We start from the raw sequence: 15,073 nt of genomic DNA, 5'->3' as shown, positions 1-15,073 counted from the left end.
AAAATATATATATATATATATATATATATATATATATATATATATATATATATATATATTATATAATATATACCCATACACATATTTGTTTTTGAGAAGGGGTCACATTATCTTGCTTCAAACTCCTGGACATAAGCAATTCTCCTGCTTCAGCTTCCTTCTAAATAGCTGGGACTACAAGTGCATGCCACCTTGCCCACCTTTAATTTTCTTGAGGAAAGTGACAGTACCTTATACTTCTACTCATATACAGAACTGCACACTGCATGCAGATCATTTATATGTACTACTTTCATGTACTTAATCCTATCTTTTTTACAGTTTTTTGTTATTTTTAGAGACACATGACAGTACAGTGCATTTTGACATGTTATACATACACGGAGTATAACTTATTCTAATTAGATCCCATTCTTGTGGCTGTACATAATGTGCAGTTTCATTGGTGGTGTATCCACATATGAACATAGGAAAGTTATGTCAGATTCATTCTACAATAGTTCACTTAATTCTATCTTGTATACGTACCTTTTATCTCACCAACTAAATTATAATCTCCTTGAGTGCAGGATATATATGCTTATTTTGCATTCCCCCACAAAGCCTAGCACAATACTCTGTTCAAAGCAAATACTCCTTTTCTGTTGAGTAATACAACAAATGATAAGTAATTAACTAATTGGTTCATTGGCAAGTGCCTAGAGAACAATAAATCCTACATTATCTTTAAGAAATATCTCAGGGGGGCTGGGGCTCAGGTAGCACGCTCGCCCGGCATGCATGCGGCCCGGGCTCGATCCTCAGCACCACATACAAACAAAGATGTTGTGTCCGCCGAAAACTAAAAAATAAATATTAAAAAAAATTCTCTCTCTCTCTCTCTCTCTCTCTAAAAAAAAAAGAAAAAGAAAAGAAAAGAAATATCTCAGGGGCTGGGGTTGTGGCTCAATGGTAAAGCACTTGCCTAGCATGTGTGAAGCACTGGGTTAGATTCTCAGCACCACATATAAATAAATGAATAAAATAATGGTCCACCAACAACTAAAAATATATAAAAAAGAAATATCTCAGAAGGTTTACTATGACAGAGAAAACTCATTAGCAAACAACACTGTTAACAAAGGTTTTTAGAGATGTCTTCTGCTTAACAGTCATCAATAAAATCTACAGCTCTAATAATAAAAATGTCATACAGGTGGAAATCAACTTATAACAAAAAGAATTAACCTCTGAATTGCATATAAAAACACATTAAAAAGATAGTGCACTATGATCAAGCAGGTTTCATCCCAGGGATGCAAGATTAGTTCAATATATGGAAATCAATAAATATAATCCACCACATCAATAGACTTAAAGACAAGAATCACATGATTATCTCAATAGATGCAGAAAAGGCATTTGACAAAATTTAGCATTCATTCATGTTCAAAACACTAGAAAAACTAGGGATAATAGGAACAGTCCTCAACACTAAAAAAGCTATATATGTTAAACTCAAGGCCAACATCATTCTAAACGGAGAAAAACTGAAAACATTCCTTCTAAAAACTGGAATAATACAGGAATGCCCTCTTTTATCATTTCTATTCAACACAGTCCTTGAAACTCGAGGCAGAGCAATTAGGCAAAAGAAAGAAATTAAGGGGATATGAATAGGAAAAGAAAAACTCAAACTCTCCCCATTTGCCCATGACATGAACCTACATTTAGAAAATCCAGAATTCAACCAGAAAACTTCCAGAACTCATAAATGAATTCAGCAAAGTAGCAGGATATAAAATTAACACCCATAAATCAATTGCATTCCTGTACACCAATGATGAGTCAGCTGAAAATTAGGAGGACTATCCCATTCACAATAGCTTCATAAAAAAAAATACTTGGGAATTATCCTAAAAAAAAGAGGTGAAAGACCTCTGCAATGAAAACTACAGAACATTAAAGAAAGATATTGAAGACCTTAGAAGATGGAAAGATTCCCCCATTTTATTGGACAGGCAGAATTAATGTGGTCAAAATGGTCATACTACCAAAAGCACTATACAGATTTAATGCAGTCCCTTTTAAAATTCTAATGACATTCTTCATAGAAATAGAAAAAGTAGTCATGAAATTCATTTGGAAAAACAAAAGGCCCAGGATAGTTAAAGCAATCCTCAGCAAGAAAAGTGGAGCGGGAGGCATAAACTCTACTACAGAGCTATAGTAACAAAAATGGCATGGTATTGGCACCAAAACAGACATGGACACCAATGAACAGAGTAAAAGACACAGAGACAAACCCACATAAATACAGTTATCTCATACTAAAAAAAGGTGGCATAAACATGCATTGGAGAAAAGATAGCCTCTTCAACAAATGGTGCCAGGAAAACTAAAAATCCATATATAGCAGAATGAAACTGAATCCATATCTCACCCTGCACAAAACTCAACTAAAAGTGGAGCAAAGACCTCAGCATTAGACTAGAAACCTTGCACCTACTAGGAGCAAATGTAGGCTCACTACTCTAACATGTTGGCTTAGGAAATGACTTCCTCAACAAGACTCCTAAATCACAAGAAGTAAAATCAAGAATCAATAAATGGGATGGTATCAAACTAAAAAGCTTCTTCAAAGCAAAGGAAACAATCAAGAATGTGAAAATCTTTGCCACCTGCACCTCAGATAGAACATTAAACCTTAGGATAGATTATATATGTGTATGTGTGTGTGTGTGTGTATACACACACACACACACACACACACACACCACAAAAACAAATAACCCAATCAATAAATGGGCAAAGACATTGAACAGGCACTTCACAGAAGAAATATGAATTGTCAGCAAATATATGAAAAAATGTTCAACATCTCTAGCCATTAGAGAAATGCAAATTAAAACTACACTGATATTTCATCTCACTCCAGTCAGAATTCACAGGAATACAAAAAAAAAAAAAAAGAATACAAGCAATAGCAGGGTTGGGGTTGTAGCTCAGTGGTAGAGTGCTCACCTCACCATGTGAAAGGCACTAGGTTTGATCCTCAACACCACATAAAAATAAAATAAAGGTATTATGTCCATCTACAACTAAAAAAATATTTTAAAAAAGAATACAAGCAATAACAAATGTTGGCAAGGATGTGGGGCAAAAGGTTCACTCATACATTGCTGGTAGGACTAAAAGTTGGTGCAACTACTCTGAAAAGCAGTATGGAGATTCCTCAAAAAATTAGGAATGGAATCACCATTTGACCTGGTTGTATCACTCCTAGGTATATATCTAAGGGAGTTAAAATCAGAATACTACAGTGACACAGCCACATCAATGTTTATAACATTCCAATTCACAATAGCTAAGCTATGGAACCAACCTAGGTGCCCTTCAACAGATGAATGGAAAAAGAAAATGTGGTGTGTATATACACGATGGAACATTACTCAGCCATAAAAAGAAATGACTATGCCATTTGCTGGTAAATGGATGGAGCTGGAGACTATCACGCTAGGTGAAATAAGCTAATTCCAAAAAACTGAAGGTCTAATGTTCTCTCTGATATGTGGAGGCTAACACACCACAAGAGGGGGAGGGGAAGAATAGAAGTTCAGCCTTTAGACAAAGAGGAATGAAGGGAAGGGAGGGGAAATAAGAATAGGAAAGACAGGGCTGGGGTTGTGGCTCAGTGGTAGGGGGTTCATCTAGCACATGCAAGGTCCTGAGTTCGATCCTCAGCATCACATAAAAATAAATAAATAAAATAAAGGTATTGTGTCCAACTACAACTAAAAAATAAAATAAAATAAAAAAAGAATAGGAAAGACAGTAGAATGAATCCAATAACACTTCCCTACATACATATATTAATACACCACAGTGAATCTCCACATCATGTACATCCATAAGACTGGGATCCTAATTAGAATAAGAAATTCTTCATGTTTGTATGAATATGGCAAAATACATTCTACTCTCATGTATAACTAAAAAGAACAAATAAAAAAAGCTTCCACTCCTACTTTTAATGATGTCATCTTCTAAAGTTAATAATTATATAGTTCTCAATATTAATCATAACTACTCAAAGTTTCAGGTAGCCAAAGATGATAAGATTTACATATCAAGCATTTTCATGCACTGAAAAATTGCTACAAGACTAGATGATTTCTAAAGCCTTTTTTAGGTCCAGATTTATATACAGAAGGCAAATGCATCATGGCTTACATTTTGTCAACTGAAAATGCACAACTAACTCCATGATGACTAAAGGAGGAAACCCAGAAGGTAAACAGAGGTAAAATGCAACTTTGAAGATTGTGTGATAGCAGCAGATTTTTAAAAACATCAACAAACAACCCAGAACAACTGCAAATAAGAAGGCTCTTTTCAGGCAGACTATGAATGTAAGAGAGTCACAAACAGAAACAGGTGTTTCAGGTCAAGGATGCTGCCACAAATAAATGGCAGGTGTGACTTGCAGTGGTTGAAAATGATGTTTAGCTACATATCAGTCTTTTCACCTTCATCCACCCCCACACATATTTCAATCACGATGAGTAATATCACTGTCAGATATAAGACAGAGAGAAAAAGGTCAAATATAATATCCTATAAAAGGCCAGTGACACCTGACTTTCTTTTAACATATTACATCTCATCACTTTTGCATTTACATATACAAAATACCCCACCATAAAGCCCTGGTGCCTATGACACCTACTGATTCTGCTTGGTAAGAAAGCACTTTGAAGAGGTCATTCTCCACAGCAGTCTTCTGCATGATTAAGTGGTCCTCAGAGTAGCTCCTCTGCACTAATTTGACATATAATTGCTCCAGACCCTGGAAAATAAAACAATACCACAATGTAATGATGAAACTAACAAGAGATGTTACTAATAATTGCCGCAGCAAAAAATCAATGGTAACTTACAGCCATGGCAGCTTGAAAAAATTCATCAGCGATCAAAGCATTTCCAACATCCACCCACCCTTTTCCTGTTCTCATATTCATCTAGAAGAGAGAAGTTAGAAAATATTTTTTTAAAACTTCACACCTCCCTCAATCTGGCTGGAGAGTACTGGAGAAAATAATTAATCCTGTCAATATATAGTCACATAGCCCACGAAAGGAAAAAAATCAGTACTTATTAGAGTTGTGTGTTCTGCTTTGAACGCCACAATTTAAAAGAAAGAAACTTAAGAAAAGCAATAATAACAAAAAATTAATAGTCCTGATAACACATCTACTAAAATATTGGGATAATTTATACAGGAAAAGAAAGTTTTGAAAACTTGATGCATGCATAATTGATATAATTATATAATAAGCATTAGACTATGGTTCAACACACCTGGGTTCTAGTTTTTAATTTCATCCCTAACACAATTTTGACTAATCCAACATTAATACTAAGTATCCTTTACATGCCAGGCACCCTGGAAAAGCTAACAGTACTATAATTGATAGATATTTAAGTAAATAGTTGATAAGTAATATACAAAAATGCTGTGGAAGCAAAGAAGAGCTGGATCAAGATGGAGGACAGAGCATATACTACAGTCATCCCTTCTACCATAAATCCCAGAGACTCAGGAGTTTGAGGCAGGAGGATGTCAAGTTCAAGGCCAGCCTCTCCAACTTACTGATACCCTGTTTCAAAATTTAAAATAAAAAAAATTAAAGGACTGTGGATATAGCTCTGTGGTAGAGGACCCATGGGTTCAATCCCTAATACTGCAAAAGAAAATCAGAAATATCTATATACTGCTGCAGGGTGATCCTAGGAAGTAACATTCAATTGTCAAGTGGGGGGAAAAATGGACAAGAATACACATGAATGCTACAATTTATCTAAGAAACTGGAGGTGGGGAAGACACAAGTTATGCACTGGGACTTGAGCTCTGGGTCACTGGTAGAGCTTTCTGCCTGGCATACATCAGGCTGTGGGTTCAATCCCCAACACTGCAAAGAAAAAATAATATTAATAATATATACCTGTTTGATTATATTTAAAATCATAAGCAATAAAATAAAATGATTATCTACAAGAAGAAAGAGTAAACACATTTTATTGTTTATAATTTTAAAATATAATCAAACAGGTATATATTATTAATATTATTTTTTCTTTGCAGTGCCGGGGATTGAACCCAGAGCCTCATGTATGCTAGGCAGAAATAAGCTAGACTTATTTAAATATACTTTATTAAGTAGATTTGTCTTTGGAAGCATATTAATCTTTCAAAATTATAAAACAAAATTTATTCAAACTGGAAAAAATCAGTAAAAATCAAAAGTAAATAAAAAGAAATTGACCTAATTATCTATCAAGTTGAAGGCACAATCATAAAGCAAGAATTACTTCAAGTAACTTCTTTTTTGTTTTTTGAGCTGGGGATCTCAATATGTTGCCCTGAACAGCCTCAAACTCCTGATCTCAGGTGGAAAGGCTTCTGCCTCAGCCTCCTGGTCAAGTAATTTAAAAGCGGTATTTTAAGAATATTAAAACCATATGCTGGGGTTGTGGCTCAGTGGCAGAGCACTTGCCTCACACATGTGAGGCCTGGGTTCAATCCTCAGCACCACATAAAAATAAATAAACAAACAATAAAGATATTTTTTAAATACCAGATATTTTTTAAAAAATAAAATAAAATCACATTTTGGGCTGGGACTGTGGCTCAGCAATAGTGCATTTGCCTGGCATGTATGAGGCACTGGGTTCGATTCTCAGCACCACATATAAATAAATAAATAAATAAATAAATAAATAAATACCAACATTTATTTAAAAAAAAATCAAAGTTTGACTAATGGAATATATTCTGAGAATAAAAGAAATATGAAAAATCTAGGTCTAAGTGTGTAGATCAGTGGTAAAGTATTTGCTTAACCAGTATGAGGTCCTGGGTTCAATCCCCATCATGAAAAAGAAATTGTTTTCAGAAATCATATTATCTGATAATGTTGATATTACTATATTCTGAAACTATTATAAATAACATATTTTAGGATGAAATAAATTATTCAGTATATTAAGGTTATAAGACAGTAAAAGATATACAACAAGGGGCTGGGGTTGTGGCCTAGTGGTAGAGAGCTTGTCTAGCATGCTTATGGCACTGGGTTTGATCCCAGGCACCACATAAAAATAAAACAAATAAAATAAAGGTATTGTGTCCCTCTATAATTAAAAATAGATATACAACAAAAAATCAAGAAGGCTAAGTGAAATGCTATAATATTAAATACCATTTAAAAATTTAAGTAAGAACTCATGTATTTTCTCTTTTTTCAAAAATATGGCCAGGTGCTTGTAATCCCGGCTACTTGGGAGGCTGTGGCAGAGAGACTGAAAGTTCAAGACCAGCCTGGCCAATTTAGTGATAATCTGTCTCAAAATTAAGAAAAAATAAAAAGGGCTGGGGATGTAGCTCAGTGGTAGAGCACCCTGGGTTCAATATCCAGTACTGAAAAAAATATATTTATATATGGATATAGATAGATAGATATGTGGACATATAGAGATACATAGATTTTTTTTGCATTACTAGGAATTGAACACATGAGCACTGTACCACTGAGCTACATCCTTGGCCCTTTTTAGTTTCTATCTTGAGGCCAGCCTCAAGCTTGTGATTCTCCTGTCTTAGCTTCTTGAGTTTCTGGAATCATAGGAATGTACTACCATGCCCAATTAAGAATCTCTATTAAAAGTAAAGAAAGCTGTTTGGAGGAATGACTGATTCCAGGTCCACGACAGGAATTATATCAGATGAGGCTGCAATACTGTCATATTAGAAATTAAAAAAAAAAAAAAACTATTGAACTACTAGGGTCATGTCAGAAGGATTGAGAACCACTTCAAGTGGTTCCTACCAGTAGGTCAAAGATAGAGCAATATGCATCAATAAAAATAACTACAACTGAATAAAATTCATTAGCTATATATATTCATATAGATTTTATTATATAGGGGGTGAGAGTGCTGGGTACTGAACTCAGGGCCTCATGCAGACCATAATGATATATTTCTTTAAAAAACTTACTTGGGGCTAGAAATGTAGCTCAGTGGTAAAGTGCATGTTTAGTATCCCCAAAGTCCTGGGTTCAATACCCAGCACAAAATTTTAAAAAAATATCTGGCTACTGTTTAAGATGTTAGAGAACCTACTCATTATTTCTGAAAATGACTAAAGGGCAAGAATCAAGCCCTTAGTTTGTCTTTCTTTATAAACTACACTTCACCCCAAAAGAATTAACTATTTCAATTAATGAACAAAGAAGGAACACAGAATTAGAATTAGAATATCCAAACCCCTACAGAAATATCAAATATAGAACAATAATCATCAAAGGGCACTAACAGAACAAAAAAAAGTGATAGGTGGGCATTAGTACATCATACCACATATAAATTATTCTGACAAAATGCAAACCTGAATCAAAACAAGTTTCTTGATCTAACTACCAGTTCACAGGAAACTGAGGACAGAGGACTATATTTCAAATGATATCATGAGGATGCAATCATCAGAATCCAGAATTTAATAAATTCTACAGGACAAACACCCTGGCTTCTTCAATAAATAAATTTCTTCTACAATAGATTTTTTATTTTAAAAAGAGAGAAAATATGAAGTTTAAAAAAGACAGATTAGGGGCTGGGGTTATAGCTCAGCGATAGAGTGCTTGCTTCAAGCATGTGAGGCACTGGATTTGATCCTCAGCACCACATAAAAATAAATAAAATAAGGCTGGGGTTGTGGCTCAGTGGCAGAGTGCCTGCCTCACACGTGTGAGGCACTGGGTTCAATCCTCAGCACCACATAAAAATGAATAAACAAAAAAAATTTTAAATAATAAGTAAATAAATAAAATAAAGATATTGTGTCTATCTAAAAAAATAAAATAAAAAATAAAAGAGACAGATTAATAAAATACAAGATGAGAATCTTCTTTGGTCCTGATTCTATGAAACCAACTCAAGGGTTCAGATATTCTAATTCTACATTCCTTCTTTGTTTAATTACTGAAATAGAGAGAAACTCCCTCATTAACTACTTAGTTACCCCAAAACATGGTTTGTACCAAAAGACAAACTAAATGCTTGTTTACTGCTCTTTATTTAATAGTTTTCAGAATAATAAGTTGGTTCTATAACCTGCTGAGGGCAAGGGGTTATGGATCTGGATGTTTAATGATTTCAGGAAATCTTTGTTAGGTTTTATAAGGTTTAATAGATATTGGATCTGTTGAATAAAAATATATCTTGTCTTTTAGACGCAGATACAAAATTATACATTTTGGACTTGCTTTAAAATAATCCATTGGGCCAGGAAGTTATTGTTGGAGGATATAGAAGAAATGAATGACCATGAATAGAGGATTATTCTAATTGAGTGATTGGTAAATGAGGGAATCACTGTAATTATCTTAACTGAGTTTTGTGTACAATTGAGCTTTTCCATAATAAAATACTGCTTCATAGCTGAGGGTGTAGTTCAGTGGTAGAGTACTTGCCAAGCATGTGGAAGGCCCTGGGCTACATCCCCAGGACCACCAAAAAATGCATGCATGTATAATGATTTAAAACACTGGGAAAAATATTTTTCCACTGAAAAAACATGATTGCCTCCAGGGAACAAGACAGTAGACAGAGGAACTGAGCAGAAAACTGCTGTTTTTTATTACTGTCATTATTTTTCTGAAAATTTTAATTTCACATAAATATATATATGTATTATTTGGGGGAAAATATTTATTTTTGTGATGCTAAAGATCCAACCCAAGATCTTCAGAATGCTAGACAAGCACTCTCACTGAGCTACACACCAATCCTTAATTTTTTTAAGTAATAGAAATGCTAGAGGAGGACTTCGAGTTTCAGCCATAATTGAATAGTTTGTTTCAGACTGAACTTCCCACTGAAAAAAAAAATATTTACAAAAGTTGGGCAAAATATAACTGTTCAGGTACATTACAGTGGCTACATTTTGGCAAAAACAATGAAAACACACAAGATGAACCCCATATTCAACCCAGCTTTATTATATGACATACTATGTGGATTTTTCAGGTAATTGTAATTATATCCACATGGGCAAATATACAGTCTGTCTATTGTATATTTACCTGCCCATTTTAGTTTATCCAGCACTTCTCAAAAAAAAATAATTTTAACCCTATAATACTCTAAGGTAGATATTAGTATTTTCACATTACAAGTGAGAAAACTAAATAATCTTCCAATGGCACATAGCTAGAAGTCACAGAACTGGAATTCAAATCTAGGTCTCCAGACTTCTAATCCTGCACTCTTGCTGGGTGCAATGAAGCACACCTGTAGTCCCAGCTCCCTGGATGCTGAGATAGGAGAATCACTTGAGTTCAGGGGTTTCAGGCCAGACTGGCCAACATAATGAGACCCTGTCTCAAAAAAAAAAAAGTGGAAAAACAAAATCATATAATCTTTACTTACTTAATAATTCAAATTTTTCATTAGACAAACTCTTCTAAGCCTAAATAATACCATTCCCTTGGATAGAGAAACTGACATGCTATCAAGTTAGAGGTGATAGGCCAGGCACAGTGGCATTTGTCTATATTTTCAACTATTGGGAAGGCTGAGGCTAGAGGATCACAAATTCAAGGAGAGCCTCAATAATTTAGTGGAATCCTGTCTCATAATAAAAATAAAAAGGGCTAGGAATATAACTCAGTGGTAGAGCACCCTGGGTTTAATCCAATCCCCAGTACCCTCCCAATGCCACCAAAAAGAAAGAAAAGAAAAAGAGGTGATAAAAGCAAAAAGGAATTCATAAATCCAGATTTATACAATCAATATGTAGTTAGTTTACTGAATCACAGTAATAATAAATATAGAACTGCCCAGATCTTCAACTGTAATAGATACACTGATGATAAAAAGAACATCGTTAGCACTAAAGGTTTCAACCCCCTCCAGTTTTATACTAACTTCAACCATTTTCATCAGAGTAACAATTATCTCATTTCATCTACACTTTCTCCTCAATCAACTAGGACTTACCAAAATCTGTCTTCGAAGAGCTTCTTCTGAAGCAACTGAGACTTCACACATACACACCAACTTGCAAGCAACATGACATACTGCAAAACAGTAATTAGATACCCATTAAAAACAAAACATTCATTCTCCTTTTATGTACATCTATAAAGAGGAAAGATGATTGAAGTGAAGCCAATTTTTTGGTTTAAAGAAAAAAAGTCTGAACCTGGGCATGATGGCATATGCCTTAATTCCAGTGATTTGGGAGGCTGGAGGTCTGCAAGGTCAATGCCAGCCTCAGCAATTTAAGGAGACCCTGCCTTAAAACACATTTTCAAAAAAATGTGGTAAGAATGTAGCTCACAAGTAGAACACTTCCAGTTTCAAACCCCAGTACCACCAAAATATATATTTCTTTGTTTGTTTTTGTTGTTTTGTTTATTTTTGTGGTGCCAGGGATTAAACCCAGGGCACCATGCATGCTAAATGCTCTACCACTGAGCTATACCCCCAACCCCAAAATAAGAAGTTTAAAGGCCTTTTTAAATAATCAATTTTCAAAATGAAATGACCTGACACTTACCAAATGAATCATTTGCTTAATGCTCCAGAGAGATATTTAATTATCAAATTTTAATTTCTGTACATATTAACTCACTGAAGATATTGATTCCATAAGATGCTCTTGTATGTACCATGCTGACAAAAGAATAATTCTAAGAGGAATCTAGAGTTATTCAACATCTGACAAAAATCTCTTGACATCAGGAAGGATAGTTTTAGATTTTTCTCCTAAAATGAGAAGCTTTCTAAGAATGTATTTTCTTAGATGACACTAAAGTTCTTGAAGTATGATTTAGAAAATAGAGATGGCTTCATTATACAGATCATTTTCCATGAAAATAGGCAAATAAGCAAGTGTGAATAATTTTAACTTTTTTTTTTTTCAGTGCTGGGGATTGAATCCAAGGACACTCTACCACTGAGCTATATTCCCAACCCTTTTTATTTTTTATAATGAAACAGGATCTCACTAAGCTGACCAGGCTGGCCTCAAACTTGCAATCCTTCTACCTCAGCCTCCCAGGTAGCTGGGATTACAGGTGTAACCTCTTTATTTCTGTAGTTTGTTTCATCATAAATCATCTCTAAGTTTTAAAAAATAACTTTACCTATAATTGAACTAATCACTTTATGTGAGATCTCAGCAGCCATTCTTCCTATGCTAATACAATTTCTAATAAATATTCCATCATAAAAGAGACAATCTGCCCAGCTGAAATTACAGGGAAATTGATTGGAGTAGTCAGATTTCAACTGCCCATCATGAGATGCAAAAACTATTTATATTTCTCTCTCTCTCTCTCTCTCTGGTATCAGGGATTGAACTTAGGGGCACTTGACCACTGAGCCACATCCCCAGCCCTATTTTCTTTTCTTTTTTTAAAATATTTTTTTACCTATACTTGGACACAATATCTTTATTTTGTTTATTTGTTTTTATGTGGTGCTGAGGATCAAACCCAGTGCCTCACATGTGCAAGGCAAGCATTCTGCCACTGAGCCACCATCCCAGCCCCCCAACCTTATTTTGTACTTTATTTAGAGATAGGGTCTCACTGAGTTGCTTAGTGCCTTGCTTTTGCTAAGGCTGGCTCTGAACTCACAATCCTCTTGTCTCAGCCTCCAGAACCTCTGGGATTACAGGCATGTGCCATTACACCTAGCTGCTATGGATCTCTTAATGACATTATTTTGTTCTAAAAACACATTTGATAAAATTATGTCTAATCACACACTTACACTGACTTGAATTTCCAGTTTTGAAAATATTTCCTTTCTTTTAAAAAAATTTTTAATTGTCTATGGGCCTTTATTTTATTTATTTATTCATATACAGTGCTGAGAATCAAGCCCAGTGCCTCAACACATGCTAGGCAAGCACTCTATCACTAAACTACAACTCCAGCACAATATTTTCTTTTTTTCATCAACGTATATTAATTCTTTAGTGTTCTCCAGGCCCTGAACTCTCAATTATTTCCTCTCTCAAAAGGTATGTTCAGTACCACCCTCTCAATTTACTTGTTCCCCTCTGTATTCAATTATACTCATTTCTCCCCATTCCCACATTCAAAAAAACATCAATTAATCCCATTGTGTTTCAAGCTTGCATCCTATTTCTCCTTATCTTTCATTGCCAAACTTACTTAGTTGAATATTTATCCAATACCTCTATTTTCTTGCTACTCAATCTGTTTTGCACCCTTATCTCTTCACTAAACCTGTGCTTCCAAAGACCACCTTCCCTGATTTCACAGGAACATCTCACAATGACCATGACATTTTTGAAAAATACTATCCTCTTGTTCTGAGCCATCCTAGTTCAGCATTAAGCAATATCCCTGTACAGGATATTGCTTAATCTAAGAACTTTGGTCCCATCCTCACATTCAAGATCCAGGTGTTTATACTGATTGCCGATAAGCCTTCAAGCCAAAGACACCTGAGGCTGAAACAAAATACTACTTTAGAATAAAGATGTTTTCTTTGTTGTTGTTGCTCTATTCTTCTCACCAATATGTTCTTTGACCTTTTGGTATTATAAACATCTTGGTTAGGTGTTTGCTGATCATTACTTTGAACATCTGTCTTACTTTCTTCTACCAATATCCACAGCCTGATATTTGAATTGACCTAAACAAACATAGTGTTGTACTCTCTGGGATTTATTAATGTTTTATTTTTGTTATTGTTTGGATATGAGGTGTCCCCCAAAAGCTTCTGTTAATGCAGGAATATTCAGAGGCAAAATAATGGGATTATGAGAGCTATAACCTAATCGGTCCATCCTAGTTTGAATGGATTGACTGGGTGGTAATTGTAGGCAGGTGGGACTGACTGGACGAAGTTGGTCACTAGGCTCTGGAAGGGTGCATCTTTGCTGTGGCCCCTTTCCACCCCCTGCTCTCTGCTTCCTTGCTGCCATAAAGGGAGAAGCTTCCCTCTGCTGCATCCTTCCCCCACGATGTTCTTCCTGCCTCACCTTGGGCCCAGAGCAATGGAGTCACCCATCTATAGACTGAGACCTCTAAAATTGTAAGCCCCGAACAAACTTTTCCTCTAAATTCTTTTTGTCAAGTGATTTGGTCACAGTAATGAAAAAGCTAACTTTAAAAAATTATTGTTTATTTAGTGTTAATGCATTACTTACTAGATCCTCAAACATAATTTTTTCCATGGTTTCTCTGTTCTGGAGTCTTACCTTGTTCCTTTCACCTATTACCTGCCATAACATGGTATGACAACCCAATAATGAGTAAACGGGCACTCAATAAATGGGTAATGAGTCTCTAGAATTTTTAAATCACATTTTGGTCTTCTGTTCTTATTCTTTTTCTTCTCAGTAATTAAATGGAAGATTCAAGATTTTAAAAAAGTCACTAATCACTGGGCTTGGGGAGAGTACCTGAAATTCCAGCTACTCAGGAAGCTGAATTAAATGGATCAAAAGTTAGGGACCAGCCTGGGGAACTTAGCAAATCCTGCCTCAAATCAAAAGTGCTGGGGATGCAGCTCAGTGGTAGAACACTTGCCTCATATACAGAGAGGCCCTGGTTTCTAATCCCCAGTACTTCCAGGGGGAAAAAACCCTCCCTACTCTGTTTTTTTCCTCAATACTACTGGTTCTTAAAATTTGGTGGGCATGAGAATTCTTTTTTCATATTATAGACATGCCCAGGATTCATCCTGAACCCAAATGAATCCAAACCACCAATGGCGGGGGGTCAGCGGGGCTGGAGTTGTGCCTCAGTGGCAGAGTGCTTGCCTAGCATATGTGAGGCACTGGGTTCAATCCTCAGCACCACATACAAATAAATAAATAATATAGGTACACCAACAACTAAAAAACATTTTTAAAAAATATCAATGGTAGGGACTGGGCATCTGTATTTTTAAGAGGCTTTGCAGATAATTTCAGGTTATACCAATATTTAAAAATCACTGCTATTTCTTTTCTCCCTCAGAGAATCAATTACTCTTGTAGCTTCA

General features: G+C 35.2%; 1 protein-coding gene across 1 annotated transcript in view; it reads right to left on the bottom strand.

Moving 5' to 3' along the window:
• Positions 1–15,073, bottom strand: part of Tex11 (testis expressed 11) — a 252,258-nt gene that overhangs the window by 229,368 nt on the left and 7,817 nt on the right. The window contains exons 3-5 of the mRNA XM_048797231.1: positions 11,042–11,121; positions 4,920–5,000; positions 4,709–4,828 (exon numbers count right to left, since the gene is read on the bottom strand). Of these exons, the coding sequence (XP_048653188.1) occupies positions 4,709–4,828; positions 4,920–5,000; positions 11,042–11,121 (281 nt within the window). The remainder of the gene's footprint in view (positions 1–4,708; positions 4,829–4,919; positions 5,001–11,041; positions 11,122–15,073) is intronic.

This window comes from Marmota marmota, unplaced genomic scaffold, assembly GCF_001458135.2.
Source record: "Marmota marmota marmota unplaced genomic scaffold, marMar, whole genome shotgun sequence".
Taxonomy (NCBI): Eukaryota; Metazoa; Chordata; class Mammalia; order Rodentia; family Sciuridae; genus Marmota; species Marmota marmota.
Note: the sequence above shows the minus strand (reverse complement) of the source record. Positions and strands in the feature narration are given on the sequence as shown.